This window comes from Lissotriton vulgaris, chromosome 1_1 (assembly GCF_964263255.1).
Source record: "Lissotriton vulgaris chromosome 1_1, aLisVul1.2, whole genome shotgun sequence".
Taxonomy (NCBI): domain Eukaryota; kingdom Metazoa; phylum Chordata; class Amphibia; order Caudata; family Salamandridae; genus Lissotriton; species Lissotriton vulgaris.
Genome location: NC_141685.1, coordinates 1,151,794,871 through 1,151,810,934, shown reverse-complemented (window position 1 = coordinate 1,151,810,934; position 16,064 = coordinate 1,151,794,871). Strand labels below are relative to the sequence as shown.

General features: G+C 49.8%; 1 protein-coding gene across 1 annotated transcript in view; it reads left to right on the top strand.

The window, feature by feature from the left end:
• The window catches only part of SARNP (SAP domain containing ribonucleoprotein), an 852,488-nt gene extending 836,719 nt beyond the window's left edge, over positions 1 to 15,769 (top strand). Inside the window, exon 10 of the mRNA XM_086964011.1 lies at positions 15,615 to 15,769. Within this exon, the coding sequence (XP_086820137.1) occupies positions 15,615 to 15,656 (42 nt within the window). The 3' untranslated portion in view covers positions 15,657 to 15,769. The remainder of the gene's footprint in view (positions 1 to 15,614) is intronic.
• Positions 15,770 to 16,064: the final 295 nt, after the last annotated feature.

Sequence of the window (16,064 nt, the reverse complement as noted above, 5' to 3'; positions counted from 1 at the left end):
TTCAAGAAGCATACCAACCAGCAGTCATTCTACGGCTAGCCATAATGATTACTAATAAAGGTAACTTGTCAAACAAGTCAACAACAACAAACACTTTGTAAAATAAGTAATAAACAAAATGCACCTTTATCAAAAATACCTATACACTCCAAAACGATACCACTTACTTGTCAGAAGCAGCTAAACTCACCAACACATACTCTGCACAGACACAGTATGGATTAACAATATCCCACTAAAAAAGAAAGCGATAAGAAAATTACACATAAGACAATGCAAAACACATCACAAAGATTTTCGTGCTTAAAACACTAACTAAATATGCTGACACTTACAAAGAAATGCATCCATACATTACAATAATACTCATTTGGAGTACATACAACAAAAGCGTTTTTCTTGCCAAAAGAATGCAACTATGCAAAACTGCAGAACAACCACTGTCGAACCGGAATCAAAAGCTTTACACTAGATTTAAAAGGAGAAAAAAATCATTACAATCACATATGCAAATAATGCACCAGTCCACCTGCCGAGCTATGGGGTAGGTGGGCCTAAGAGTATAAACTAAATATTCACCCCCGTAAAAGGGGAGCAACCCTTGCCCTTGAGGCCACCCCCCAAAACAAAAATTTTAAAAACTCTGGTTTCTAGTGAGCAGATGGGCCTAAACACATACTGCTACTCTGCCACCCAAAGAGGGCAGAAATGGCCACAATCATCCTCTCATAAAGGGGAGCGACCCATGTCCAAGGGGCGGCTCCCTAAAATAAAAATAAACCCTGGTGGCCTAGTGGCCCTACCAAAAAAAAGAACTATCCCTCAAGGTGATATCAAAGGGGATGATGGACGGAGCACTTGAGCAAATGGAACACTCACCCCCGTAAACTGATCTTAGTTTAATCCATCATCATTCTTTAGCTCACTCACCACCCTAGTTCAGACATGGCCATATGCAAATCAGTCTTACCCTGTGCTCTTTCGTTGCCCTAAATTGTCAGGGTACGCCCAGACGTGGGTCCCTTGCTCACTTTGCCACTGGACTCAAGCTAGCCTTGCTGATGGCCGCTGATTAGCCAGAAACCGGTCCCAAGATGGTTGTTTCCAGGGCAGGGAAGATATGGCTTGGGAGTCGGGGTGGACTGTTCCCACGAAGCACAGGGTCAGAATAATTTGCATACGGCCATGTCTGAACTAGGGTGGTGGAGTGAGCTAAAACATGAATATGAATGTAAAATTCAATCTCTACCACCCCACCCCCCACCCCCAAGGGGCCAATCCCCATTACAGTTATTACATTAGCCCAGTGGGCCGATTTGTTTAAATAAAATTAAAACTGCCCCCGCCCCCAGGGGGCAGATAAAGGCAAAATATATGCCCCAAAAAGGGGAGTGACCCTTGCCCAATGGGCTACTCCCCACTACATTTATTCAATTGGCCCAGTGGGCCAAATACATTTTTTTAATTTTAAATCTGCCCCGTGACCCTTGCCCAAGCACATTGGTAAATTAGGGCTGATTTCTAACCAACCCCCCCCCCCCCCATCCCCCCCACCCCACCAAGGAGGTAGACAAAGCCTTTCGATTTGCCCCCAAAAGGGGGAGCGACCCTTGCCCAAGCGGCCTCTCCCCAGCCAGCAAACACTGGCATGGTTTAAAAAAAAAAAATCCCGGACGCTAGTGGGCATTCCTGCTGCACGATCGTACAGCAGGAATGCACAAAAGAGGCATTGAGGGAAAGGAAAACCCTTTCCTTTCCCACGATGCCTCTTTGGTTTAAATCCCCCCTCCCCAGCCCCAAAATGTACCTGTTAGTTCACCAACGCGCAGGAAGCAAATGGCTTCCGGTGCGTCGGTGAACTAAGGGGAACCTCCAATGACGTCAGCGCGTCTCGCGTGCTGACGTCATTAATGATGCGGTTGGAGGCAGGGAAAGGTCTTCCCCTGCCTTCCCCTGTGCAAAGACGCTGGCGTATGAGCACACAGCGACTGTGTGCCATGACGAGCTCAGCTCGTCATGAGCACACAAGGGGTTAGTCTTCGAACATTGTTTGCAGTATTAAATAAGTTGACCCCTGACATCCCAGCTGCAGTGGCCCTCCTAGTCACGGAGAAGGCGTTCTATTTTGTAGAATGGCCATTTCTGAGAGCTGTCCTAGCCAAACTAGTAATACCCCTAAACTTTTTTTGCATTGATTATGTTGCTCTACACTAAACCAATCACACAGAATAAATGGCTCTTACAGACACTATACCTATTCACCGAGGTACTAGGCACGGATGCCCTCTCTTTCCCTCCTCCTTTTTATTATCGCAATCGACCCATTGGTGAGGACTCTACAAAATAAGCATATTCATTGCGCCCCACAACTCACATATGGCCACTTGTTGTTATCATTATATGCAGACAATATTTTTCTGTTTATAAGACACCCTGAAGATGATCTACCCCCACCCATGCAGGAGGTAATACAATTTGGTCAACTATCAGGGCTCTGCATTAACTGGGCTAAATCGGAAATGCTCCAGCTCACAGACTCCACCCAACCCCTATCGGCAGAACAACCTTTTGAATGGGCATCATATGATACTAAATACCTGGATATACAATTGCATACAGTTAGAGAACAGGTCCTCAGATGCAACTATGGACCGGCAAAAGACTTATTGACCGCGCAAGTTGACAGGTAGATAAAATGACCCCTCTCCCTAAAGTAGCTATTATTAAAATGGGGGTATTGCCACGCTTTTTATATCTGTTCACCAATTTTCCTATTCCACTCCCATGAATCTTTTTCAATAATCTCCGTGGCATTCTGCTGCGGTTGATATGGGCGGAACACTCACCCTTCCCTATGAGCGGAGAGGACTGGGGGTGCCAGACTTCTGCCTCTATAACCTTGCAGCACAGTACCATTATACATACCATTGATACCACCCAGACGCACGCATACCCTATATATGCCCAGAGCGTCCCCAGCTGGAAGGCCTGCTCCATTCTCAAGTATTGCTTTGGGAATCCTGCTAGAAACCACAGACATACAGACAGTGTCAACAACCTGCTGGGCATGGCGTAGGATGCACCACATACTGCACGGAGGTCCCCTCTACGCCGGGGCCATCCCCATATTAGATAACCCAAAGTTCCCACCTACAAGGGAAGTAATAGTTAAATTTACATTTACGAAACATTCACGGTCTATTCTTGACGACCTGTTCCCTGGTGGCCATGTTATACAACTGGCAGACACCTCCAGGGCACAGGATGCCTCCTGTATGGACCTTTTTGTCTTCAAAAGAATCCTGAGAGCCCTCAGGGCTCTCTTACCTACATACCCTCTCCCACCAGATTTCCCACCCTTATCATTAGTAATAAAAGCGTCAGATGGGGGACACTACATCCAAACTATACCGTGCCTACCTTACACTACAACCAGATACAACCACCCGAGTAAGGGAAACCTGGAAGGAGGAGTTGGGAATACCTTTACTGACCAGATATGGAAGTACTGCTGAGCAAATAAAGCGCGTCTCCATTAATCACAGACACAAACTGATTCATTTTAAATACCTACCCACATTATCTCTCCCCGGCAGACATCGCAAAGGTTGACTCCACCAGGTCTGCTGCATACTTGAAATGTAGCCCCCCCCCCCCCCCGTGCAGATTTCGCTCATCTCACCTAGACATGCCTGGTTATTGCTAAATACTGGGAGAACATGTTTGCCCAGATTTCCATCAAGACCGATTTCGAACTGACCCCCGATCCAGTAGTTGTTCTGCTTGGCTACACTCATAATGTGCCCCAAGGGATCTCCTGCTTAGTCTCTATGGCATTGCTCATTGGAAAGAGGGAGATATTCCTGAGGTGGGCGGGACCCTGACCACCCTCCGCCAATGACTGGCTTGATCAGCAGATGTGAACGTCTGGGAGAAGATTACGCTAATATACAACCCCTCACATCACGACCCAAGGATATTTGGTCCCACTTTCGTCAGTATCTGTACACTTTGGACCGAGAGGCGTCTACACCCCCTCAAACCCTGCTAGGGTCCCCCACAGAGGCATTCTCTTGTAGGAATGCACCCTCATGCCTGATAGCACAAATTAATAGCTGTCACTCACCCTATAAACTGTTTTCCTTCAAAGAATATGTGGAATGCCGTCACAGGTATTTTATTCTTAATGTATGAACCTCAATTTGCTGTAGTCAGGAGCATTGTCTCAGCTCTATTAAGCTATACCTATTGCAAAATGTATGTATCCTTTTTGTAAAACTCAATAAAGACAATTGAAAAAATAAGCAGCTCTCTGAACGCTTGTGTTCACATTTCACCAGAGCCACGGCTGTTACAACTGCATTGACACGCTGGGTACCTGTCCTGGACTTTTCCCAGGCTGCTACATGGGCATCACTTCATGTGTTCACAAAGCGCTTATGTCTGGACAACCAAATCCGATGGGAAAGGTACTTTGCCTGCTCAGTCCTGCTAGACCTTTTTGTCTGAGCCAGTTCAGTGATCCCCCACTTGGGAGGTACTGCTTTGGTATCTATTCGTAAGGTGAGGAATCTGCGATTAGAAGTATGCATGAGAAGAACAAGTTGCTGACCTTCGTTAACTATCGTTCTGGTGGATGCTCTAACCACATATTACTCACCGCACCTTTCACCTCCCTGTTCTGTGAACTGTACTCTTTTCCTTCTAAAAAGGTCCCTAGGGAAGAGATTAGCACACTGATCAGGACCTGTCTGCTGTTGTGCTCTGCGTGTGGGGAGTGGACAGCCTAGAAAGCAACTGACGTCACCTTGCATGGAGGATGCCTAAATGCAGTTCTGCACGTCATTCACTGAGCAAAATGAAGCCAAGGAAGAACCGCGTTACGGCACCTACTGGCATGCAGTAGTACTACTTGAAAATGTCCGGATCCAGTCTGACACCTGGGGAGTATTCAAAATGTGAGGAATCTGTGGTTAGAGTATCCATCAGAAAGAGCTTTACCATAGGTAAGTAATTTGTTCATCACTAAACAGTTGTGTGCGTCATTTACATTGAATGCTGAGTTGCCACAAATGGGTTACTTCACACATGTTGGGAAATCGGAGGTACTTTTCTCTGTGGACTGTTCTTCATAAAACGTTTCAGTTTTTCAGTGTTTAAGACATATCAGGTCAAGGTTAACAAAAAGAAAGTTCCCATCTGCCAATGCAAAAGAAACCCACAGAGCTGAAATAGCGTTGTTGGGTGTCTTGAGATTCAGGGAAGGAAAAAGCTTTTCTTTTTATGTACAACCCTCACTCACTCTAGTAGTGATGGGCTTCATCATCTGGTTCATCCTGGTTGCTAAAGTCAGGGGTGGCTCGACTGTATTCCAAGGAGCTCTTTGTATATATATACTCTTTTTTACATAGTGACTGGGGGTTAATATTAAAATGACACGTCCACCCACAAGTACCGCTTTATTAGCTGAGTGAGTAGGCAAAATAAAAAATTATTTTGATAATTGTCAGGGGCATTCAAGGAGTACAAAAGTCCTATGACCCTGAAATTTTGGTTCTGTAGGTTTCTTTTTGCCTTGGCAGAAGGGTACTTTTTTGGTTTGAAGTTCATGTTTGGGGAGAATGTATCTGTGTTTTTTTTATTTTGTTGATTTTTCAAAAACCTTTATTGAGAAAAATTGCACAACACAGTTACAAGACTCCATAGTTGTAAGGGATTAAGCACAACAGTACAATATAGCACAGCCAAAGCAATCTTGGGGACAATGTCAGGGAACAATAGCAAGTAACCACAGAGGAGGTGAAACATACACCAGAAAGAGGCACCATGAGTGGGGCGGAAAGGCAGAGAGAGCCTGGTGGAGCGGTAGCAGAGAGGAAACAGCTCATGGATCTATACCGGCGGCCGCCACAGGCGGGGCGCCGGCGGAGAGTGCGGGAGAAGTCGCAGGGTGCTGTGAATCACGACTGGAGAGGTTGGTCACCAGTGGACCCCAAATGTCAATTCGGCGAGACCTGGCTGGTTGAAGGTCCCAGAACTCAGACAGGAGGGTTTGACAGCAGGAGGCATCCTCAAGCCAGAGGGCAACCTTAGGCGCAGGCCTGCGACCCCAACACATGGAGATCCTACGCCGTGTGAGGACCAGCAGCATGGCAGTCAAGCGACGGGTGGCGTCCGGGCAAAATTTAACAAAGCCTAAGAGGCAAAGCAGAGGGTCAGGTTGGATCAGTGACAAAGTGATTTCAGAAATAGCAGCGTAGACCTCGCTCGAGTATGTGGAGACCCGGGGGCACAGCCAGGCGAGGTGAGAGAAGTCAGCCGCGGGCGCAGCGCAGCCATCTATCACTAGCAATAAATCCTAACTTGGGCATGTGTCCGATATAGCCGATGTATGTACTTGAAGTGAATAAGGCGCAAACAATAGATTGGAGAGAGGCGTTTTATCTGATTACAACAACACAAGCTGTCGGCTTGAGAAATTTTGGGTCCCAGGTCTTCGCCCCATGCAATGCGCGCCCAGTCAGTGGAGAAGACACTGCTAGCGTGTAAGCATAGATTTTAGTGATAAATTTTTCAGGAGAGTAGGATGCATAGAGAAGATCGAGAGTGGCCATCAAAGGGCGGGGCGGAGACTGGGGAAATGTGAAGTGAAGCTTCTTGCAAACAGCTCTGAGTTGGTAATATAACAGGGTGTCCATGGGGCCAGAATCGGCGGCAAGCTGGAAGAATGTGCCCCCAGGGTAGAGGTTCAATACTGTGGAGCGGTCCAGACGAGTGGCGTGCGTGACCATCCCAGAAGAGTGGAGAGGAGGAAAAGCGGGGAGGTGAGCGATTGGCATAGTGTTCGTGTAAAGCATATCGGAGCCAGAAAATTTGCGGAGCCCATCCCGAGCCCAGCGCAGGTTCTCAACCGTGTCCATTTCAGTGCAGAGGAGTTTCACTGGGGTGAATAGGGCAGTTAAGAGCGGCCACGGGGCGGCGAGGTCAGCCTCTACCGCAACGTGAGGTTGGAATGGTGTGGAGTGGGGCCAGAAATGAAGAAAACTGGCCTGAGCGCTGAAAGCATAAAGCTTGAAACCTGGGGCGCCAAACCCGCCACGCGACATCGGAATACTGTGGGTGCTGTAAGCGATCCGGGGTTGCCGACCCACCCAAATCAGGGTGATTAGCAGAGAACGAACCTTGCGAAAGAAGTGAGCGGTGAGAGGGATGGGAATATTTTCGAATAAATATAAAAACTTCGGAAGTACCACCATTTTGGCGATGGCAGTGCGCCCGGCCAAAGAAAGTGGCAGCCGGTTCCAAAGAGGGATCTTGGACTAGAACCAGTCCACTGCACAGCCAAAGTTCACTTTCCAGAGTTAATCCACGTCCCTGCTCAACCAAATGTCCAAATATCTAGTGGGCTCAGATGCCCACATAAAAAGATAGTCAGGAACAAAGGGTATTGTGGCTTCTGTAAGGGGGAATAGTACAGACTTATTCCAGTTGACCTGAATTTCGGAGTAGCCACCAAAACTATCACCTCACGGACCAGTGGGCTGAGGTCTCTTGGGGATTGCGGACATAAAGAGTTATGTCATCCGCGTACATAGAGACTAACAGAGCACGAGCTGCAAAACCAATGCCTCTCTAGGATTGATGTTGTCGGAGACGAGCCTGCGAGGGGTTCCTTTGCAACAGCGAATAGCATTGGGTACAGCGGACAGCCCTGCAGAGTACCACGCCCGATAGGGATGGGCTCCGAGATCTGTCCATTTATACGAAGACGGGCAGTAGGAAGAGTGTAAAGGAGTAGTACTTTGTGGCGGAAGACCTGGCTAAACCACAACCGGGGGAGGAATTACGGGCAGGGCTGCCGTCTTGAAGGGGGGTGATGTAGGATGCAGCCCGAGGCTAGTGGAGGAGGTTAGCAAGGGTTTTCCCAGGGCGATCACCCTCACCGAAGCGGCATGCCCGTGCCTCCCTACCTAGAAATTAAAGTTCTCTGTTGGCCTTGTTGGCAAAGTCAGTGAGTTTCCCACGTATCTGAACAAGCTTGCCTGGGTGTGGGTCCTGGGCGTGAGAAGAGTCGAATGCCTTAATCTCCCCTTCCAATTTGTCAGAGTGCTGCGGATGGAGCGGAGGACGCCAGACTGCTTGGAGATACATTCCCCACGAATGACCGTTTTAAACCTTTCCCGAAGCGTGGACGGGGAGTCCACAGAACCCTTGTTGAGCTCGAAATAATTTGCAATTGCGGTTTGTATTTCGTCACAGAAGACTCTAGCGCATTAGGGGGAAGCCGCCAGGAGAAGGCACGGCAGGGTGAATGTGGAAGACAGAGGCATAGGCGATCGGGAGCATGATCTGAGAGAGTGCACGTCATATGATTAATGGAGGTAAGCCGGACCAAGGCATTCAGAGTAGTGATCCACAAATCTAGATGGGACCAGCAGCCACGAATACCAGTGACACAGGTGCCCTCCCGCGCAGCAGGGTAAGCATGACGCCATGCGTCGTACAGGGATTTGTCAGAATGGAGCTAAGGAGTGAAGCTGCGCGCGGGTGAGTAGCATGAGTGCCGGACTGGTCTAAAGCGGCGGACAATGTTACATTAAAATGCCAACACCTCTCTGGGATCAGGAAAGATGAGTCTTGGAGCCTTGTTTAACGCAGATTTTGGCAGGGTATGCCAAGGAGTAGGAGATCTTGTGCTTTTGGAGGAGTAGCTTCGCCGGTAGGAACTCACGGCGAGCCGCCTGAACCGCAGTGGTGTAGTCAGGATAGAACGACAGGGAGTTGCCCTGGTGACAGATTTTTCCCTCTATCTCTGGCCGCCCGCAGAATCGCGTCACGGTCCCTAAAGTTCAAAATTTTGGCTATGATGGGGTGGGCCAGCAGGGCGAGGGCCGAGGGAGGGGTGGGCAAGCTCAATAATGAAGACAAGTGAAAGGATGTTTCCAAAGAGCTCACAAAACAACTGATCCACATAGTCCTCCATATGTATGCAGAGACTCCCTCTGTGTTCCCCTTCGCTCTGTTTACCTTCTCCCCCTCCCTCTGACCCCAGACAGCTCTCGGCCGAGTACAGACGCCGAGGGCTGCTTTCCCGACTTTGGCGGCCATATTGGGTGGGGGCTGATGAGTGACGCGCTCTAGCAGTGCTTATTAAGGGTTCTGAGAGCCGGTGAGGGTGTTTCCTTACAGCAGCTAATTTTCCCTCCTGAGGCGGAAGCCGGGAGGTCTCTCCTCTGTACTTTGCGCTTTTTAGCGTTTTAATTGCTTTTAGAAATCCGTATTTCTGACGCTTGATCTAATAAGCGTGCAGAGACTCCCTCTGTGTTCCCCTTCGCTCTGTTTACCTTCTCCCCCCCCCCCCCCCCCCAGACGCCGAGGGCTGCATTCCCGACTTTGGCGGCCATATTGGGTGTGGGCTGGTGATTGGCGCGCTCTAGCAGCGCTCATAAAGGACGGCTATGACTCCGCGCAGCGGACGCGTGCAGCGGACGCGCCAGAGTCATGCCTGTCTGCGCCCGCCCGCATTACGGAGGCGGACGGTGGGACGGGTGCGGCTGGATTTAGGCTCTCCTATTCGTCTTTGGATCTTCTGACACTCAGGAAAGATATGTCCTCGTGTCAGGTGGTCTTTCCAGGGCGGTGTAGAGGCAAACGTAGATGTCCTGGCTGTGGGTGGCTCCCTGGTAATTCCTCGGTGAGCGGGGCTTTTAGCCCGAAGTCCATTGCTAATTACAAATGTATGTTGCTTAATACACGCTCCTTGGGCAGACATGCGCCTGATATTTTTGAGCTGTTAACCAATGAAAAACCCGTCTGTTTAATGCTCACCGAAACCTGGTTGGGTGAGTCCTCCAACCCTGATATTGCGATTGCAATCCCGCCTGACTGTTATTTTCAGACATGATAAACCTATTGGGAGGGGCGGAGGAGTGGCGATTGTGGTTCATAGATCTGCCACATGTGTGGTCACTCCCATGGCACCCATCTCTGGTTGTGAGTCCTTGGCTTTTTCCATTGCCCTATCTTCCCATCAATCTTTCTCTGGGCTCCTGGTCTATAGACCTCCAGGTCAGCGAGGGCACTTTTATGAGGAGTTGCAGGCATTAATTACAGCACTTTGCTTAAAGACTGAACACTGTATTGTTCTCAGGGACTTTAATATACATATGGAGGATGGGCGAGACGGTGAAACGATTAAAATCATAGATACCACCGCCCCCCTAGGCCTTGTTCCCTACTTATCAGTTCCGACTCATAATAGGGGCCATACGCTAGCTAGACCAGGTGTTTTCTACTATTCCTCTGGTTATGGCCAACCCCATCCCTGTTCAGACCATTTCCTGATTAGCTTCCAGATCCAGGGTGTTATTCCTAATCATTGTAGGCAAACGAGTAGGGCTTATCATCGGGTGACCCCAGAGAGTCTTGCACAAGCCAGTTTGGAGCATCCTTGCCTTCTCTCAGGTGATCTTGAGGGGGATCTCGACCTACTACAGAAGTGGCTAGTGGAGCGGTTAGATGATCTCGCTCCTCTTATTGCGCCTCGGAAGACTGCTAGGCCGACCTCCGCGCCGTGGTTTACTGACTCTCTTGCACTTTCCAGACGAAACTGCAAGGTACCAGAGAGGCTCTGGCGCAAGCAGTATGATCCCGAGGCCAAGGCCGCTTATAGGGCTACCATCAAGATCTATCATGCTGATATTCTGGCCAAAAAAAAGAACTATTATGCAGCAAGAATCGAGTCCGCCTCCAGTTCCTGCAGGGAAATTTTTACTATCGTCAAGGAGTTTGTGACTCCGAAGGCCAGTGCTTCACATCATGAGTTTTCCGAGCCATGGGTGATCTCGATAGCTAGTTTTTTCTCTACAAAAATTAAGCAGATTCAAGAGTCCTTTCCCTCCCCGGACCCTAGTGTTGTCACCATCTCGAAGCACCAGTTGAATTTGATAACTGAACCTGGACCCTTTCTCGCTGAGTTTCCACCCATCTCTGTCAGCCTCCCGGGACCTCCTGTCTAAACTGAAATCAGGCTTACCATCTGACCCCTGCCCTGCTAGTTTTCTAGTTAGGGCTGGTGAGGCTTTGAACCCATTAATCAACCCCATTCTCAACCTTTCTTTGTCAAGCGGTGTAGTCCCTTCGGTTTGGAAACAGGCGATGGTTGTTCCATTACTTAAAAAGTCGGGTCTTGATCCTGAGACCCTCGCCAACTATAGGCCGATTTCCCTCTTGCCTGCTCTCGCTAAGACAATAGAAAAGCATGTTCATTCTGTGCTCTCCAATTATCTTGAGACCCATTGTCTGCTGCATTCCTCCCAGTCGGGCTTTCGCTCCAATCTAAGCACCGAGACAGCACTTCTGGAGGTTAATATGGCCATCAAGGAAGTGCTGGTTGAGGGAGGAAGAGCTATGTTGGTAATGTTAGACCTGTCGGCTGCTTTCGACACCGTCCCTCATGAGGGTCTCCTCAACAGACTCCATGAGATCGGTCTGAGAGGGACGGTGTTGAACTGGTTTAGATCTTACCTAGCTGGTCGCCGACAGGTGGTCTGGGCCCCCCCATACTCAGCCGAAGTGCCGCCTTTGGAGGTCGGAGTTCCTCAGGGGTCGGGGCTTAGCCCGACTCTTTTTAACATCTTATGACCCCTTTGGGGGTGCTGGCTGAGTCTTTTGGGGCTCAGATCGTATCATACACTGATGATACTCCGCTCCTTTTCACGTGTGGGAAGGGGGCTGAGTTCAACGAGGAGAGCATCCGTGGGTGTCTTGAGGCTGTGTTCGAATGGTTTCAGCGAAACAGCCTCAAATGTAACCCTGTAAAATCTGAGGTGCTTTTCTTCGGGTGTCAGGCAGACCCTAAGTGGCAGGATTGGTGGCCTGCGAACATGTCCCCGCCCACGTCTTCCTCGCAGGTTGCGAAGAATCTGGGGGTCAAAATTGATAACTGCCTGTCTCTTAAGTCCCAGATCCTTGGTCTGACGGGCACCTGCTTTGGTCTCCTTAAAATGTTGCGCAAGTTTCTTCCCCTGCTCCCGCTTGCGCATAGGAAAACCACTGTCCAGGCTCTCATCTGTTCTAGGCTGGACTAATCAAATGTTTTGTATTTGGGTCTTCCCGACTATCTCTTACAGAAACTTCAGGTGGTCCAGAATTCGGCGGCTCGGGCAGTCTTTGGTCTGCCGCGCCGCGCGAGAGCCTCGGACCTTTTACACTCCCTACACTGGCTCCCTATTCGCAAGCGGATTGTTTTTAAAACACTGACGCTGGCGCATAAGGCTCTCCATGCTGTAGGAGCTATATATATTCAGAAACGCCTTGCTTTTTACAAGCCTGTCAGATCCCTAAGATCGGAATCTCTTGGTCTGGCCACGGTTCCTTCTGTCAGGAAAGCAAGGGTGGGGGGGCACTCTTTTAAACACCTGGCTCCCAAGCTCTGGAATGCCCTCCCTTTGTCACATCGCGGTATCTCGAACCTGTTGGCCTTTAGAAAAGGCCTGAAGACATGGTTCTATGGACAGTGATCTGCTGTTTTTCTTTACGTTCCTCCCTCTGCTTTCTGTTAGTTTGCTGTGGGTTTGAAAGCGCCAGGACACTCCTTGGAGTAGCTGAGCGCTATGTAAGACACCCATAACATTAACATTAACATACGGGAGATGTTGGTGGATTCGGGCACTCCCGTCATGCGGAGGTTGCTCCTGCGGGAGCACACCTCCAAATCCTTGTTCTTTTTCCGGATGAGATCTAGTATTTTGTCCATCTGCAGTAGTTTCTGGCGGTATTGAGTGGCGGCATCCTCATTGTCCGATACCCTGGTCTCTACCTGCAGGAGTCGGGCATCGTGGGAATCGACTCGGTCCTTCCCTGTGTCCAGACGGGCTGACAATTGAGCCAGCTGACGCTCTATGCTGGTGACAGTGGACTTGACGCCAGCATGATGGCCTTTAGGTCGTCCTCGCGTGTCGGAGCCATGTCGGATGGAGTCAGAGGGTCCCCTCAGTCAGTGCCCGCGCCCTTCTTGCACCGCTGATCAAAGGTGATTTTAGGCTGCTTAGAGTAGGTTCTTCCCACGACTGGAGGAGCAATCAGGCAGCGGAATAGAGGCTATGGAGAGAAGGGAAGAACGTTGCACCCGGTGGCGGTAGAGCAGCTCTAGAGCGTGCTGATGCACTGGACCAGCAGGCGGTTGAGACGATGGGCAGAGGCAGTTAAGTTAGGCCGAAAGTAAGTGTAGCGCGAAGGCCGCCAGTGACAAACCTAACGCCAAGGGGTCAAAGCAGATGATCATTGAGCCCACCAGTCCAGTCCGGGGGAGGAACGGTGAGGCCTGGCGTGTAAAGGATGGGCCAGACCGGTGTGGTGGCAGGATGGATGAGTTGTGTGCAGGGCTGCCAGAGAAGCAGAGGGTGCAGCGGCACCAGCCCAGTCGTTGGTGTCATCAGGAGGATGCAGGCCAAGAGCAGGCAATGGCGCAGTATAATCAGGGGGGACTCTCCACAGCGCAATGCCCGTGTGAAGGGTCCCCCAGGGAGGAGGCCGACAGAGCAGTCCGATCTCAGGCCAGAGGAGTGTGAAGTTACGGGCACGGGGTATCCGCAGCAGCAAGGCCCAGCAGAGGGCGAAGGTCAGAGGGCGGAGGGTCAGCGCCACACAAGAGACCATGCGCAGGACCGGATCAAGGAGGAGGCAGCCAGGAGCTCCCAAGTAATAACTTCAGCCGGCTCGGGCCCAGCGAGAGCGAATGGCGGGCGTCGCCCAAAAGCAGTAGCGGTGATGAACGGCGGGTAGATGCCCAACACGCAAGCCGCCGCAGGAAGAGCACCCCTGAAGAAGTTCAGGCCTCTGTGATGACTGGGCAGTGCGGCCGACTCAGCAGCCGCAGCAGGATGCCTCAGGGAGCCAGTAGGCCGCAGCGGAAGGGGCGCGCCGCGTAGCGGGGAGCCAAGGGGAGCGTGGCGCCCACGTCGCTCGGCCCGCTGGGGAGAGGCCTGAGCGGCGGACACCGGTGTTTGGAGCGTGGCGCCCTGCGTGTGAGCAGGCCAGGCCGGGCGGTACGACTAGTGTGCTCCCAGTGCCGCCACAGTGCGCCGCCACAGCAACAACACTTACTGGCTCCAGCAGAATAATGCCAGGGGCGGAATGCATGATGAGGATCAAGTGCCTGGAACTTGACCGCAATCCGGTCCGGAGAGGCCGGGTCAGCCGCGCCAGCTACGGAGCCCAGGCCAGGGACACACGCAGCGGCGAATCTCAGCCCAGCAGCGTCGCAGAAAGACGGGAGTGAGACCAATCTGAGTCCCAGGGTCGGGTGAGTGGCGATGGCGCGGTGTCGAGCAGCGATGGGCGCTGTGTCTGCTGGATTTTAATCGGATATTTGGCTTGGCCGGCAGAGCCCACTCAAGGTGCGGCCATCTTGCAGCCGGCTAAGCCACACCCTGAATCGATCTAAATCTTAACTGTTTAGAAGGTCTCCCCTCCCTTCCAGGTTGTTTATTTCAGCTGTAAGAAACCCCACCTTTTTGTGTTTGGCCAAAGATTCACCTGCCTACCCCACAAGCCCTTAAACATGCAATATTGCTCCCCTTCCCACACAGATTGGCCTTTTTGGAGGTACTTTTTTTTAGAGTTCATTGAAGTGATGATGTGTGGAAATGCTCGTCCAATCCCCCTTTCATGAACTAGAGACCAACATTTAGGGCTCATTTTTGTTTTGTCCACGCATGAGACTAAAGTTTGCAAGGGCAATATTAGTAGTTCTATATTTTCCACTGAAGAAGCAGTAACCTGAGAATTAATGTACCGTGAAATCGGTTGGAGGTGTGGATGGTTTGACAATTGGAGGGCACATGGCTAGACTGATGCACAGGGTCTTCTGTACGAAATGTGCCTTAAAAAGGATCTGTGTGGTTGAAGGGATATGCTTGTGAAGTGATGGAAAATAAAACATTTAGCATCTGGGACAGTATTTGGCGCTCCAACCCTTGCCCATGTTCCCCCTCTGTCACGGTGACTCCACTGGCTTCTATTCAGACGATACTTTAGTTAGTGATACATGGAGCTGGCGGGGAGATTCAGTTCATTGGTGCACCCTTGACAGATCTACCTCCACTCTGCTGATGCTAAACTAATGCAGACCCCAGGATCCATTTGTAGTGACAAGGTAGGAAGTGTAATACTGCAGTAGGGCCAAACTCTGGAATCGGCTCTCATTCGATATTAGATATTGATCGGTAGTCCTTTTAAGATATACCTTTAACCTATTGTGATTACACAAACACATACATTTTCTAGGGCTAAACTGCTATGTAAATGTTATGGTATGGCTTGCAAAGCCATATTTGAGCCATTCACAGTAGATGTATGTGGTCTCTAGTTGGTGTTTTAATGCAATTGTATTCTTAACATAAATGACTGAGAGCACAACTTCAAAGCTCTTAGCCAACTCAAAAAAGAAGGGGCAATGGTTATTGATTGAAAGTGTTTAATTTCACCTAAATTCTTGTTTATGACTGCTACTTGGAGTGTCGATTTCTACTTCAACAAAAGTTTATTTGTAGGTCTTGAGATACCACAAATCACTGTTCTCAGACTGTGCTCTTCTGTCTCACTCTTTCCAGGCAAAGAAAAAGAAACGAGGCGAGAGGTTTGGCATCGTCTAACATTGAAGACTAATTCATCTTGAATGTCTTGTTTTGTGTTTTTTGCTCCAGAAACTGAGATTGTAAAGGATTTTTTGAGAACTTTTTAAAAAAATAAACAAAATGTGACGTTGGACACCTGGTCTGCCCATTATTGCAAGTTTGCTTTTCACAGTTGACGTGTAAATTTCTTTGAATGTGCACAAATGGCGAAGTAACCATGTACAGAATTGATGACCTATATAAATCAATCTGCACAAGTCAGATTTTCGTTCAGCAGGAAAAAGGCTGTGGGGAGTCATGAAGAATGCTCTCCTGCACATATTTTTTCCAAGTAATACCCACTCCCTGTTGAGGATGCATAAGCCTGACTGGCTAAGCAGGGCCAAATGGCAATGGTCCTACCCCTATGGAGGGTGTGATGCCACT